Source organism: Papaver somniferum, chromosome 7 (assembly GCF_003573695.1).
Source record: "Papaver somniferum cultivar HN1 chromosome 7, ASM357369v1, whole genome shotgun sequence".
NCBI lineage: Eukaryota > Viridiplantae > Streptophyta > Magnoliopsida > Ranunculales > Papaveraceae > Papaver > Papaver somniferum.
The window spans coordinates 35,400,696-35,416,436 of NC_039364.1; the positions used below are offsets into that span (position 1 = coordinate 35,400,696).

The 15,741-nt window shown below is 37.6% G+C and overlaps 1 protein-coding gene across 1 annotated transcript; it reads left to right on the forward strand.

Moving 5' to 3' along the window:
- The first annotated feature begins 3,855 nt into the window (after positions 1-3,855).
- LOC113292897 lies at positions 3,856-4,696 on the forward strand. The gene is made up of 2 exons (XM_026541715.1): positions 3,856-3,979; positions 4,085-4,696. The coding sequence occupies exons 1-2, from the start codon at positions 3,943-3,945 to the stop codon at positions 4,435-4,437; spliced, it is 390 nt and encodes a 129-aa protein (XP_026397500.1). The 5' UTR covers positions 3,856-3,942; the 3' UTR covers positions 4,438-4,696.
- The last annotated feature ends 11,045 nt before the right edge of the window (positions 4,697-15,741 follow it).

Consider the following 15,741-nt stretch of genomic DNA (forward strand, 5'->3'; position numbering starts at 1 on the left):
TCGCGCAATCGAAAATCCGGTAATATCTTATCTTACGACTAAGTTCAATTACTTATTTTGTTTGTAACTGGAAAATCACCATCCAGTGCTGACTGGGGAATATGATTGTCCCTCACTAAGCAGGGGACTTAATGTAGATGGTGGATTTTCGACAAGGGATAAAATTATAAAACCATAATTATACGTGCTCCTGATCCAGCAATCAGATGAGTATTGAGGCTCATGTATCTTATCGAAGCATGAAATCTCATGCCACAAGAATCTCTGACTGAGAATATTGTCTCTCAGAGTATAAGTATATGTGTAGTCTCTCAGCTTAGGCAACGGCATATCTCATGAATATTGAGCAATTTCAGTAATTACTTCTATATAGAATCGAAAGATTGGACGGCTCCTAGACAGCTTGCCTGCTAGTATAGAGCAATAACGTCTTCATGATGTAACAATGTTTTCCCTGACTATATAAAAGAAATATGACGCTTCAACAAGCTCATATCACTCAGTTCCTGAATAATTAATGCTCCTAGACGATCGTACTAGTATAGAGCCCTCAATTAATTATTCCTAAATCATTAGATTCATTAACTGAATCCCTGGAAAATATTCTAGGTTTTTCATAATATTTCGTTACTTCAATTCATGGTTCTTCCCAGCAGAATTCCACGGGTTAGTAATAAATATTCAACACACGGGAATCTGAGCCACTATCGAGTAAGCCCCGACCAAAATGGTGAAAACGTACTCAGCAATAATGCACTAACGAGCACCTGAATGCGCGAACGAGCATCCCAAAAACTCGAAGGAACGATGAACCTATGCAAAAATAGGAAGAAAATAATAAATAATAAACTATTAATCAAGGCGCTGGGGGACTGGGCCCACCGGCCGACCGGTCGTGCTTTGGCCAGTCCCACGCCCAATTGTATATTTTATCAAATTTTTATTATTTTCCTTGATCTCATGAAAATTTTCTCATTTGAACAAAATTTCTTCGTTTCAAAGAAACTCTTCAGTTTTATGGTGTTTCCTTCACATCAAGGAAATAATAATTAATTAGGAAAGGTGTGCGGGACCAAGCCTACTAGCCGGTCATGTCCTAGTTATGGCCGGTCCCACACCTTGCATTCATTATTATTTTATTATTATTTCCTTGATCCCATGAAATTCCTTGATTTCATGATATTTCCTTCACATTAAGGAAAAAGGATAAAATTAGGGAAACTCGTGGGATCGGGCCCTAGCCGGCTGACCATGCCCAAGCCGGTCCCACACGCCCTTATTTTATTAATATTATTTGTTTCCCTCATCTCATGGAAACTCCTTCACTTCAAGGAAACTCCTTGATTTCAACAAAACTCATTGGTTTCAACAAACTCCTTGATTTCATGATATTTCCCTAAAATCATGAAAATTATATAAAATTAGTAAAAGTGCCATGAGACCGGGCTCATTGGATGGCCGGCCATGCCTTGGCCATAGCCGGTCCCACACTTCATGATTCCTTCATTTTATTATTATTATTTCCCTCATCTTATGAAGTTTCCTCAGTCTCAGCAAAATCCTTGATTTCTTCATATTTTCTCAAAATGTTGCTCAAACGCACATCAGAAAATATCAAAATTCTCAGGACTGGGACACGGATACTCTGGCGACGTGAGCATGTTACCTTGACCGACCAAGGTTGGCTCTTTGGCTTGCAAGGAGCCGGTCCCACGCATTTTCACAATTTGACCTAATTTGCACAATCGCACGTATTAAGTCCAGAATCCTTCCAAACAATTTTAGAATTTCATAAAACGATCGTCAGTCGATCCCGTGACCAACCAAGGGCCGGTTTCATGTCCCCTTGGTCGGTCCTTCATCTGTTCATAATTTATTAGGTTTTATCGTTCAGACGAACATTGTTTGAATAAATGATTAAACCATCATTTAATCATCTTTTCGCCAACTGGTTCAAGAGACTTTGGTATTTTGTTCACTCGAGCATCTGGGCGCTACATGGTCGATCCATCATCCCATGTAGCCGGTCCCTCCTTCATTTCGTGGTTAATTTTCAATAAACCATCAATTGATCGAATTAGGGTTTCGAGTCCAAGGTTCATAATTCCATATTCGAACGCTAATAATTTTACGACGATCCCATGATCAACATTTTATTAATTATACTCGGTTCAGTTGCCAGTATCTTAAAATAATATTTTATTTGGTCATGCAACCAATAATTCATCAAACGAGCAACATTTGCTCAAATGAGCAATATTTGCTCAGACTAAGGAATATTGGTTCAACTATCAATATTCAACAATTCATCAAGTGAACAATATTTGTTCACCTTAACTATTAACATTTATTCGGCAATTATACTTTTGTCTCAACAGACACGTTCGATTCATGAGTCTCAGAACATTTGCAAATCACGTTCGACTCAGCGATACAAGGACTCATCGTCCCATGAAGTCAGCAACTGACTAACTAAATACACGTCTTCCTTGCAGACTCCACAATCACGAGACATCAACCGTGTTACATGGGGGGATATTAACTAGGGTTTTGGTCTGGCGGTCTAGGACACGTGTGTTCATACACATGATGAGAATGTGAGTAAGTCGCAATCTATTAAAGGAGTTAGCAAAGTAGTGGGTGGAAAATCAACCAAGTCTCCGCACGATATGCAATTGGTTTTAACACGATTTCCACTTCCCCACTCTTTGACTCCAGCAACTGTCACACTTCATGGGATCAAGGTGTTTACAATTCTAGTAATATAAATAAGTATCTGAATCATGATTGAAAAGAAGACAATCTTTCGTCAAACAGACAACACGAGATTAACAACTCAACGTCTGAACAATTACTCTCAACAGAGCAAATTCAATCAATCAGAGCTTATTTTATTTCTTCACAGAATACACAACACACCCACAATCTTCGATCACCATTGATCTCACACATTTCTCAGCTTCCCTCCTACAGATCGACCCATCCTCTCTTGTGACCGAATTGACTCTGGAACGACCATTGTCTTGGTTTAGGCCGAAGTCCTACATATTGATCTCTCGAATTCAAAGCACTCCCTTTTGTAGTGCATCTTTGTGAGGTTTAACAGTTCGCTCGGTTCAAGGAGTTTCCTCCGCACGGTCGTCTCCTCAATTCCGTAAGAACCAGCAACTCGTTTTGCCCCATCTACACTAGTTAATTCCGTTAAAAATTAATTAACATGCATCATACATCTAAAAAACCTAAACCCCAATTTTAAATCTTGATTCTTGCCTTTCGATGTGAACCCTAGCATAAAGCATAACTAGTTATCAGAAGAAGAGATGAAAGTTTTTGATTTACTTTACTCCATATGTTTCGGTGTTAATGGAACAACTGTAACTATTAACGGCATGAAATACAAATATAAAAGAAGACACATGGCACTTTCTAATAGGATGGAATAAGGGCACAGGTGAGTCTTGGGTACAGAAGATCTGTAGCGCTTGTTCTCACAGAAAAATTAAGGCGACACGAGTTTTAGAAATTAAAACAACAAGAATTTTGGGAACCTCATTTCTAAATAGTACCCTATTATTTGCTTTGACCAAGAAATGACCGCTGACTGTCTTACTGTTGTAAACCCAGCTGCTTTCATTTCTATGCGGCGCAGGGGCTCCTTTAATTAGTACTCGTATTAATTATTTTTTTTTGTAGCTTCTATCAATTGGACAGGTGAGGCTAGACCGCTAGAGTTAAACGTGTCAAGTAGCAAAAGCCGAAGCACTCTATTGATCCTACTATTACATACACAGTCTAAACATTCATCCCCAGAATTACACAAATATCTCTTCTTCCTCTATAAAATCTCTCATTTCCAGATCACTCACACCACCAAAATAGAAAAAGCAAGTTCTAGGGTTTCTGAATCTCTCATCTACCCTGAATCTCTCACCCACCACCCTAATGGCATCTAGAAGAAAACACCTCTTCACACAATCAGGTATACACATCTTCTAGACTAGACTTTGCAATGAAATTTTTGATGCTGTGATTATTATTGTTTTTGATTAGTTTTGTATGCTCATGTGTTTAATTGATTCTGCAGCTGTGAAAGCTGGAACCCCTAAGGATTATTACATGAATCCGTCTGAGAGACTGATGGCCAAAAAATCTGGATGGAGTGTTCTAGAACATGAAGATTATATTGAGACGATATTCGACATGTCTGCTTTCAATTACATGGAAGGTGAAATTGTTTATGCCAAAGGATACAACTGTCAAGCTATTGGAGATTCTGTAAACAAGGATGATGAGTGCGGTTACATTATGAACTCTGATTTCATTGATTTTAAGGGTATTGATGGTGAGATGAAAGGTGGCCTTACTAAGATGTATTTTCCCAAAATCAAACGTGATGATACTAAGAAGAAGAATGTTGTTGGATCGGGTTCAGCTTGAGTAGTACTAGTAACAGAAATGGAAGGTGGGTTCTCTTTCTAGTTATTTTGTTTCAGCTTTTTTTTCTAGGATTTCTGGTTTTAGTATCTAGGGGTTTTTGAGAGTTATGTTAGATATTGGTATTTTGATGATCATCAGGGGATTAATGATGTAGTCCTTCCATTTCTGTAATGATAGAAAATTTGAGTAGTACTAGTAGTAAGAAAATGGAGTAGTACTAGTATGAAAAATGGAAGGTGCATTTCTATGAAACTTTCTTTCTAGCTGTTGTTTTCTTTGTTTTCTAGCACGAGGGTTTCTGGTTTTAGTTTGAACCCCCGATTGGGGGATAAAAAAACTAATTGGGGATATAAATTATTTCCCCAAACCAAAGGTGTCTGCTAAGGGGTGTTTTTAGGACGAAAATACTAAAACACCCTTCCCTCAAAATAAAAATCAAAAAACTTAAAAACAAAAAACAAAATCATATCCCCATTTATCCCACTCCCTTTCAAATTAGAATTTTCCCCATTCCTTTTCAAACTCTAAATTTTTCCTACTCCCTTTCAAATTCTTTTCCCTTTTAAATTTTCCCCATTTCCCCACTCTTGAAAACGATTTTTTTTTATCATTCAGAAGCGATGAGGATTATGCCGGTAGTGATAAATACCATGCTGGTATTGATGAGGACCATGCCGGAAGTGATGAAGATATGCTGGAAGTGATGAAGATCAATGCCAGCATAGATGAAAACCATGCCGGTAGTGATGAAGACCATGCCGGCACAGATGAAGAGTATGCCGGTAGTGATGAAGACCATGTCGGAAATAAAAAAAATTTACATCGCCGGAAGTGATGAATATCATGCCGGAATTGATGAAGACCATGCCGGAAAATGGTGCCGGCATACTTGGTAACTAACGTTCAATGTCGGAACTGAGTGCCGGCATGCTCGATAGAAATATATCAATGCCGGTAGTCAAGTGAAAAAAATTTGAAGTTTCCTGGATACTTTTCATCATGTGCCGTCATAGAAATTTAAACAACATACTATGCCGGTATAGGTACCGGCATGCTCGAGAATTAACTGACTGTGCCGGAAGTGGACTGATTAAAACCAAAAAATTTAGGTTTTGAAGATCAAAACCAGAAAATTTTGTAACGAGAACCCCTCGGATAGTGGCAAACATTTATGAAAATTTCCAACAAATGTCAGCATGGTTTTTTCGGTTGAATACAATGCCGACACCGAGCTATTTCAGCTGCAATAATGGTGGATTCAAAGAAAAAATAAATAAATTTTCAACCTCTTAACAGCAATTCTCTCTTCACAATCGTCCTCCACTTTCACCAAAAAAAGTTCCCTCTCAAAATTTTTTTCATCTTTCTACTCTCATCTCATTCACCCAAATACAAATACAAATACAAATACACACTAATCATTTAACAAATACTTAAGATTTTTACTAATTATTATTAACCACTAAATCTGATTAGTGAGGGATAGATTAGGATTTTAAAAAATACTTAGATAAGGGGTGATCCGGATTTGATATTTGGATCCAGTTTTTGTCATTTTCCTCTATCCCCCAATTAGTTTTTTTATCCCCAATTTCGCATTCTTTAGTTTCTAGGGTTTTTTTAAGAGTTATCTTGAGATCTGGTTGGTTATTTTGATCATCAGTAGTCTAAAATGATGAATCAACATCTAATGTAATCCTTCCATTTCTATAGTGACTCATGAATTAATTAGTATTGTTATGTTTTTCTTTTTCTTCTCTTTTGCATTTGTTGATTCAACTTCATATGTAGCTGAAACAAATCATTATAATGGTGTTGCCCATGATTCCATGAAAATTTCTGGAGTGAGAAATATATTTTTTGTTTGTTAAAATAATTTTGATGGTTTTGTACGTCCATGAAAACACAGAGATGAACAGGCAACAGTTATGAGGTGTAGACACTAGACAGTAGAGTCAAGGTTTAAAGTAAATTTCAAATGTCAGAGAGATAAAGCTCACGGTTTAAAGAAAAGGTTAAAGTTTAAAGGAATCCCCACAAATAATTACTATTTAACTTGTAAATCCAGATATTTGTGAATTGTCTATGATGATTAATTAATCTATTGGCTGGTTCTCGACGTAGCTTTGTGCTATACAAAAATCAAATTCTCTTTGTTGTTAGCTATGTAAAGTTACCTGGGGAGGAAAAGAAATGGTAGTGTGAGCTAAGCATGAAAGAAAGACCCATAGAATGGTATACTACAAGGGTTTCAACAAACCTTAACAACAAGGTACATAGTAACCTTTGAATGTTAACATACATAGTTAATCCGTTGGGAATCATTATCAATATGATTAAAACCTTGCTTTGTTTTACTCGGTCATACCTAAACTGACTGTAATAACCACTACTAATAAATATCCGTAATCTCAATTAACAGTGAACGGTAATCTCAATTAATTAAGTGAGTAAGTAACAGTAATTACAGGGTAATTAACTGTAATAACCACTACTAATCAAATATCCGCTGCCACCTTCACCCATTATACTAAGCTTGGTTCAGAGGTACAATGAATAAGAATAGGGGTGCACATACCCTACCCATACCCGTCAATCCTACCATACCCGCCAGTTTTTTAACCGTATCCTACCCTATCCACTATTTGGTGGGTAGGGTGGCGGGTAAAGATTTTCTTAACCGCCAGTAAACGGGTAGGGTGGCGGGTATAGCCCATATCCTACCCACTTTACCTAGGAGTGCACATACCCTACTCATACCCGTCAACCCTATCCTACCCGCCATTTTTTTAACCGTATCCTACCCTATCCATTATTTAACGGGTAGGGTGGCGGGTAAAGATTTTCTTAACCGCCAATAAACGGGTAGGGTGGCGGGTATAGGTCATATCCTACCCACCCTACCCGTTGTGCAGCCCTAAATAAGAATGTTAAGTCTGCATATAAACCGCCTCACCAATCGATCAGCCAATTTCCAGGTAAATATGGCGGACATTTTGTTATAATGGTCACTTTCTGTTTTGTCTAAATTCAGTTTCTGTTCTCACAGAAAAGAGTAAGGCAGCACGAAATTGATATATACAAAGAATGACTTTTTAGGGACCATGGTTTTTTTGAGGGGATCATGGTTTTATTAGGCTACCTTCCCTATAGTGATAAGGGGTGTCCTAAAACGTTGAAATGACTAACCTACCCTTAACCTAATTTAATTAAAAACCAACCTAATAACCACCTATATATATAATCACCACCTCCTCCCATCACCACCGCCGATTACCACCACCACCACCTCCGATTATCACCACCACCAACCACCGATTACCACCACCACCGCCCACCGCCGCCGATTACCACACCACCACCTCCGACTATCACCACCACCAACCACCGATTACCACCACCACCACCTCCTCCCACCACCACCACCACCGCCTATTTAAGAAATGTAATAACATCAATGCAATCACAATTAAGTTCTATTACATGATAATTTTATTGAGTATAAAAGACGCCAGCCGCAGCCTGATTCTGCCATGGGACCACTCCGGAGGGTTTTGGTAGGAGTTACAGAGCCATGTTCGGTTAGGCCGATTTTCCAAAAAACCTTAGTTTACTAACCGAACTTCTTGAAAATGAAGAACACGAAGAACAGTTCGGTTCTATTGGATTTAAAACCAAGTCACCGAACTCTCTGTTCGGTTGTTTCGCAAAATATTTTAAAACTACCAAGTAACCGAACTCCACCCTTAGAACCGGAAAAAAAACAAATCCAGTCTAACTGAACTGTGTTGTTGTGGCCACTATCTTGAGTTCCAAAATAACCGAACTTAGCCAATAGAGTTCGGTTTTTTCGCAAAAAATTTTAAAACTACAAAGTAACCGAACTTAGCCAATAGACGCTGGAAATTCACATTTTTTTTGTTTGTTAAGTTCAGTAACTTCACAATTTTATCGCAGAAACCGAACTCAAAGTTCGGTTGGTTAGCTGTTAGGTTCAAGTTTGCGAAAGAACCGAACTTTGTAAACTTATATACTCTTATATTACGTAAAGTTCGGTTAGATCAAAAGTGCATGCAGTTTGCGAACCAACCGTACTTTGTACACCAGAGTTCGGTTAGTTGAGAACCAACCGAACATAACGCTGTAACTCCTAGAAATTCTATTATTAGAGAGTTCGGTAACCTGCGTGTTTGGAACAAGTAACCGAACTACACTTTCAGATGAGTTCGGTTACTTTTTCATCTCACGGGGCAACCGAACTACAACTTCAGATGAGTTCGGTTACTTGTTCTTCATATAAAGTAACCGAACTACAGCTTCAGATGAGTTCGGTTACTTGTTCTTCATATAAAGTAACCGAACTACAGCTTCAGATGAGTTCGGTTACTTGTTCTTCATATAAAGTAACCGAACTGTTCAAAATCCAGTTCAAATCCGGATCATTTTGAAGATTAACAAATATTCTAGGAGAGGATGGAGATGAAGAATGAGATGAGTTTTCATCATTTGAATACTCAAACTTAGTGAATTGGAAAAAAAAATCTATTTTCCATGTTTTCTCCTTCATCTTCTCTAACTCTACTCTCTCAATAATTCTACTCAACTAATAATAAACCCATCTTTTAATTTAATCTCACTATTTTTTTTTAACTAAATCATTCACTAATCATCACCCAAAATCAATTAGGAGTGTAATTTAAGTATTAATATAAATATCTAGATAAGGGGTGATCTAGATTTACTTATAATGTCTTTACCCAAAATAAAACCATGGTCCCCAAAAAAACCATGGTCCCCAAAAAATCGTTCTATACAAACCAAACCAAAAACCCTGGGTTTACCGAGCGAGAAATCTTTTAGATTTCCACATACAAACACAAACAACAAGGCCCATTTCTATTCTCATCCTATCCCAATGCTAGAAGTCTTGACTCAGAAATGATTCAAATGACAGCTGACCGTCTTACTTGGCTCAAAATTACTTTCTCTGGCTTCTATCTCGGTGGGGTGGGACAAGTAACGCTAGAGATAAACGTGTCAAGTGACAAAAGCCGGAGCAGTCTATCGATCCTACTATTACATACACAGACTACACATTCCTCCCCAGAATTACGCAAAATATCTCTGGCGGTTCTTCTATAAATCTCTCATTTCCAACATTCACACAACCAGAAAAGAAAAAGGAAGTTCTAGGGTTTTTAAATCTCTCACCCACCACTCTAATGGCTTCCAGAAAAATCCACCTCTTCAGGAAATCAGGTATACGTATCTTCTAGATTTTGCAATCAAAATTTTATGTTGTGATTATTTGTTTTTGATTAATTTTGTATGCTCGTGTGTTTGATTGATTCTGCAGCTGTGAAAGCTGGAACCCCTGGTGATTATTACATCAATCCGTCTGAGAAACTGATGACCAAAACACCTGATTGGAGTGCTGTAGAACATGAAGATTACATTGAGACGACATTCAACATGGCTGCTTTTAAGGGTCCAGGTGAATTTGTTTGTTTTAGAAAATACAACAATCAGGCTGTTGGTGATTCTGTAAACAAGGCTGAAGACTGCAGTTACATATTGAACTCTGATTTCATTGATTTTTGTTAAAGGAAGAGCAAAATGTGATCCGAGGAACGCAAAAATCATAGCTGACTCGCTAACTAGACTTAACCCCATATTTATTTTTGACTCGGTCTAAAATACCCTTACTAGCCACACTCGTTTCTCATACATGTTCAAAAAATCTCAAAAACTTTCTATGTTCCGTAAGTTATCTATGTTCCGTAAGTTATGAACCCTATTCTTCCGTAATAGAACATGAACCCTAGAAAATCAATCTACCTTAAATTTTTTGAATCTCCACTTTCATAGTAGCGAAACAAAAAGGGCTTAATATTAACCCACAAGTTCTGAATAAGGACTAACCTTGCACCATATCTTAGCGTTGAAGGAGCTTCATGATCATATGGTAATGGAATCGTGGTTTCAAATACGGACATCGTTCCACTTAATGGGCAGAAACAAGTTTTATGGAGCTTGAACAAACTTACTTAACAATATCTAAAAGAAGTAAATATAATGAGACGAACTCAAGCGTCCTTTTTCCAGTGTAAGCCCACTTCCCACCATGTCGTAGTAAATTCCTAAAATGTTCTTCAGACACGGCATATTCAAAAGTTTTTCCTTTTTTTCTTCACGAAAGAAGAAGACGATAAGAAAAATGTTCAATGTATATTTTCGGCATGTGTGTAGGGTATGTGCGATTAGTAAGGATACTTTAGGCGTAGGCAAAAAAATATGTTGAGTTAACTCTAATTATTGAGTCAACTACGATTTTTACACTCCTCGGATCGCATTTTGCTCTCCCTTTAACAAAAATCATCTCTCATTTCCAACATTTACACAACCAGAAAAGAAAAAGGAAGTTCTAGGGTTTTTAAATCTCTCACCCACCACTCTAATGGCTTCCAGAAAAATCCACCTCTTCAGGCAATCAGGTATACGTATCTTCTAGATTTTGCAATCAAAATTTTATGTTGTGATTATTTGTTTTTGATTAATTTTGTATGCTCGTGTGTTTGATTGATTCTGCAGCTGTGAAAGCTGGAACCCCTGGTGATTATTACATCAATCCGTCTGAGAAACTGATGACCAAAACATTGAGACGACATTCAACATGGCTGCTTTTAAGGGTCCAGGTGAATTTGTTTGTTTTAGAAAATACAACAATCAGGCTGTTGGTGATTCTGTAAACAAGGCTGAAGACTGCAGTTACATATTGAACTCTGATTTCATTGATTTTAATGGTATGGACGGTGAAGTTAAAGATGGCCTTCATAAGATGTACTTCCCTAAAATCAAAGTTGAAGACAATAAGAAGAAGAAGGAGAATGTTGTTGGATCGAGTTCAGGATGAGTAGTAGTACTAGTACTGGTCACAGAAATGGAAGGTGGGTTCTAGATCTTGGTTTTTATCTAAATTTCTCTCTAGTTTCTTTTTCCTGTTTTTTCTAGGATTTCTGGTTTTAGTTTCGAGCTAGGGGTTTTTAGTGATCGGTTATTTTGATCATCAGTGGGCTAAATGATGAATATGAACATCTGATGTAATCCTTGTTCCATTTCTATAGTATTTCAAAGAGTCTCATCTCATGGATTATTAATCAGTAGTGTTTCATTTTCTGTTATGTTTTGCTTTTTCTTTCTTTTTTTGCCTTTGTTGATTCAAGCTATATAACTTGAAAGCTGAAACAAATTATTATAATGGTGTTGCCTCATGAAAATACAGGGTTTTGTACGTCCATCAAAACACAGAGATGATCAGCTGTAACGTGTAGACAGTAGATCAGTCAAGGTTCTGTTTCATTGTATCTGTATCTTCTGTAAAAATCAGCTTTTCGTTTTAGCTAGCTAGATGAATGCTTAAAATGGCAAATTTCAAAGAGAAAAAGCTCCCAGTAAAAAAGTAAAAAGGTTGCACAAATTAAATGTTAAATCCCCACAAATTTTTACTATTGACTTGTCCAACTTCCAACCCACTCTTGTGAATCCTTTACATTTCAAGGTGTGAAAACAAGGGTCAAATAAACCAACGGACCAAAGCTAAATCATGAAAGATATATTCCCTACAAAATTACTTGGTCCAACTCCGTAATTTTTTTTTTAGGGAATACCCCGTTAAACAAGCCATTTCCTAAAAGTAACCTCTTTGTGGTTCTAAACTTTACTGCAGCACAAGAAATTTCAGTTGGCCACATTCAATTAGCTGTAAGAAATTTCAGTTGGCTTATTGGGATTAAAGTATATTTGTAACATATTCCTGTTTACTTTGCAATATTTTCTTATTTCTTTTACGCTCAATGTCAGACATCTTTCTTTACTATGTATGTCGACATCTTTTTTTATTATGTATGTCGACATCCTTTGTAATATTTTGCAACTCTCTGTATATAAGGCCATGCCTAATACTCTAACAATCAATGAGAATATTTTGTAATTCCATTCACGTTTACATTATGGTATTTTAGAGCTAGAATATCTTTTTTCCAATTTTTTTTTGAGAGTAACAATGGGAACACTTCTAAGGATACAGAGATCCCACCATCATCTTCTTCACGTCCTTCCAATCATTTATATGCTCTAGCTCCGAATGATGGTCCAGGACAGTCATCACGCACGTTGTTCTTAAGGGATCCAACTACGAAGAATGGGCTAAAGCGATTCGTGTTTCGTTGGGAGCAAAACGCAAACTCGGTTTCATCAATGGTAAAATACTTAAACCTAAAACTGATTCTGATGATCTTGAGGATTGGTGGACGGTTAACTATATGATTGTAGCTTGGATTTTTAATACTATTGATCCGAATATTTGTTCTACTATTTCTTATCGTGATACGTCGTATGAGTTGTGGGAAGATATTCGTTTACATTTTTCTGTTGGAAACAGTATTAAAAAATTTCAATTAAAGTCTGATGTTGCTGCTTGTAAACAAAAATCCGGTGAATCGATTATGGCCTATTATGGACGGTTAAAGAAATTATGGGATGATATCAATGACTTTGATGCTTTGCCTTCTTGTTCTTGTTCTGGTTGCACATGTGGTTTGAATCAAATCCTTCGTAAAAGACGTGAAACGGATCAGGTGCGTGAATTTCTAATGGGTCTTGAATCTTATTATGCTAATGCACGTTCTAATATTTTATCCATCGAGCCATTTCCATCTCTTCACTCTGTTTACTCAAGAATTACACAAGAGGAAGAGGTTTATATTTATATCCAACGAAGGACTGAGGAAGCATCTCTAATGTCTTTTTCTGTTTGTGGTAGTATGCCACAAGGTCTGAAATCTGTCCGATCATCATTGAAGTGCAGTTTTTGTGGCTATCATGGACATCTTGAGGAACGCTACTGGGAGAAACATGGTTATCCACCTGGCCGTGAACCTAGGCGTCCGCAAACCACAGGTCGTGAAAAACAGAGCATGAATACCCCTGATAAAGTTGTTACACCCAAAGTGAATGTTGTCTTGGGTGAAACGTTTGCACCTACTAATCCCATTCGATTAACTGGTAAGGAAGTTTATACTTGGATTATTGACACCGGTGCTTCGAATCACGTTTGTTGTGATGAAAATCTGTTTGATTTCTCTCGTGCCATAACTCCTATTCACGTTGGGTTGCCTAATAGTGCTACTATAAAGGCCACCAAAATAGGGGAAGTTACTTTAACAGATTCTTTGGTCTTGAAAAATGTGTTATTTGTCCCTTCATTCACTTGTAACTTACTCTCTGTCTCGCAACTTCTGTCTTCTCGAAAGTTAAGCATACAATTTACATTCTCTTACTGTGTTGTACAGGACCTTGTCTTGAGGATGAAGATTGGTATGGGTAAGCTTATTGGGGGGCTTTATCATTTTCCGATGAGGGAACCAACTCGTGTTAATGTTGTTCATGGGAAAGACGTGGCAGATTTATGGCATAAACGGCTCGGACATCCTTCTCGACAAGTAATGGAGCTACTACCTCAAGTTTATCGTAGTAATAATAATAAGTTGGAGTTTAAAGCTTGTGATATTTGTTATCGGGCTAAACAAACTCGTAGTATCTTTCCGTCAAGTGAAAATAAAGCAGTCGATTTGTTTGATTTAATTCATTGTGACGTTTGGGGTCCTTATCGTGCAAATCGTGCTTGCAATTCTCGGTATTTTTTGACTATTGTGGATGATTTTTCTAGATGTGTGTGGGTATATTTGATGAAAACAAAGGATGAGGTTCCACGTTTATTAATAAAAAATTTCTCCTTGGTTGATCGTCAATTCACCAAAAGAGTAAAAGTTTTGCGAAGTGATAATGGGACAGAATTTAAGGGTCTTGGCACTTATTTTCGTACGAATGGGATAATTCACCAGACATCCATGGTTAAAACACCTCAGCAAAATGCTAGAGTAGAACGTAAACATCGTCATATTCTTAATGTTGCTCGTTCTTTACGTTTTCAAGCTTGTTTACCTATTGATTTTTTGGGAGAATGTGTTCTAACCGCTGCATATCTGATTAATCGCACTCCTTCTCGTGTGCTTGATTCTAAGACACATTTTGAAATGCTTTATGGTCGTGCTCCTACTCTCGATCTGATTAGAGTTTTTGGATGTTTATGTTATGCGAAGAATATTAATCCTTGTGATAAGTTTGATAGTTGAAGTCGTCGGTGTATCTTTCTTGGATATCCTTTTGGGAAGAAAGGATGGCATCTATTTGACCTTGCGACAGGGGATTATTTTCAGTCTCGTGATGTTAGTTTTTTGGAAGATGTTTACCCTCTAGCTGATCCCGACGAAATGGATCGTCTTCACTCATTATATCCAACAGAATTTGGTGACTTACATAATTCTATGGACTGTGGAGATATTTTTGAGGAATGTACACAGTCATCAGTCCCTAAACAGTCGCAGCAAAGGCCTCCAGAAGCTTTTATACTTCCAGCTAGCACGTCAGTTTATGATGCACCTTCACCCACATCTTCTGAGGATCTGCCGACTCTTATTCCACTTCATACACAGGCACTTCCCAGTGACGCTCAACCTTCATCCACTGACAATGTTTTGTTACCAGCAACTTCTGAAAATTTGTCTGTTTTGGGAGAAAGTTTGGTTGAAAATGAAAGTGTCCCAGCAGATGGTGATGGAAATATTTTGGTTAATGATACTTGTGGTGCTGAAAGCACGAAATTGGTTGATGAGAATCTTGGTCGTGGCAAACGTACCAGATTCGAAAATGTCCGACACAAAGATTTTGTAAAATGGCAAAGTATGGATCCGAAGACTAACACGAATTTGGTTCCCCCTCACACTTCACACATACCAATCCCTTCCTCAGGTACTCCGTATCCTATAACACATTATGTAAATTGTAATGCTTTTTCTGTTGCGCATCAACATTTTCTTGCAGCTCTTTTGTCTGATAAGGAGCCTACATCCTGTAAGGAAGCAATGAACGATCCTCGCTGGAGAAAAGCGATGGAGGAAGAAATTGCGGCTCTTGATGCCAATGGAAATTGGACAATTGAAGACTTACCTCCGGGAAAATTGGCTATTGGATGCATGTGGGTGTTTCGGATCAAGCGTCGTTCTGATGGTACTATTAAACGATACAAGGCACGACTGGTTGTCTTCGGTAATCATCAACAAGAGGGAATAGATTTCAGTGAGACTTTTGCTCCTACTGTCAAAATGGTTACTGTGCGTACTTTTTTAACTATTGCCGCTATTCAGAATTGGGAGTTAGTTCAAATGGACGTTCATAATGCTTTTC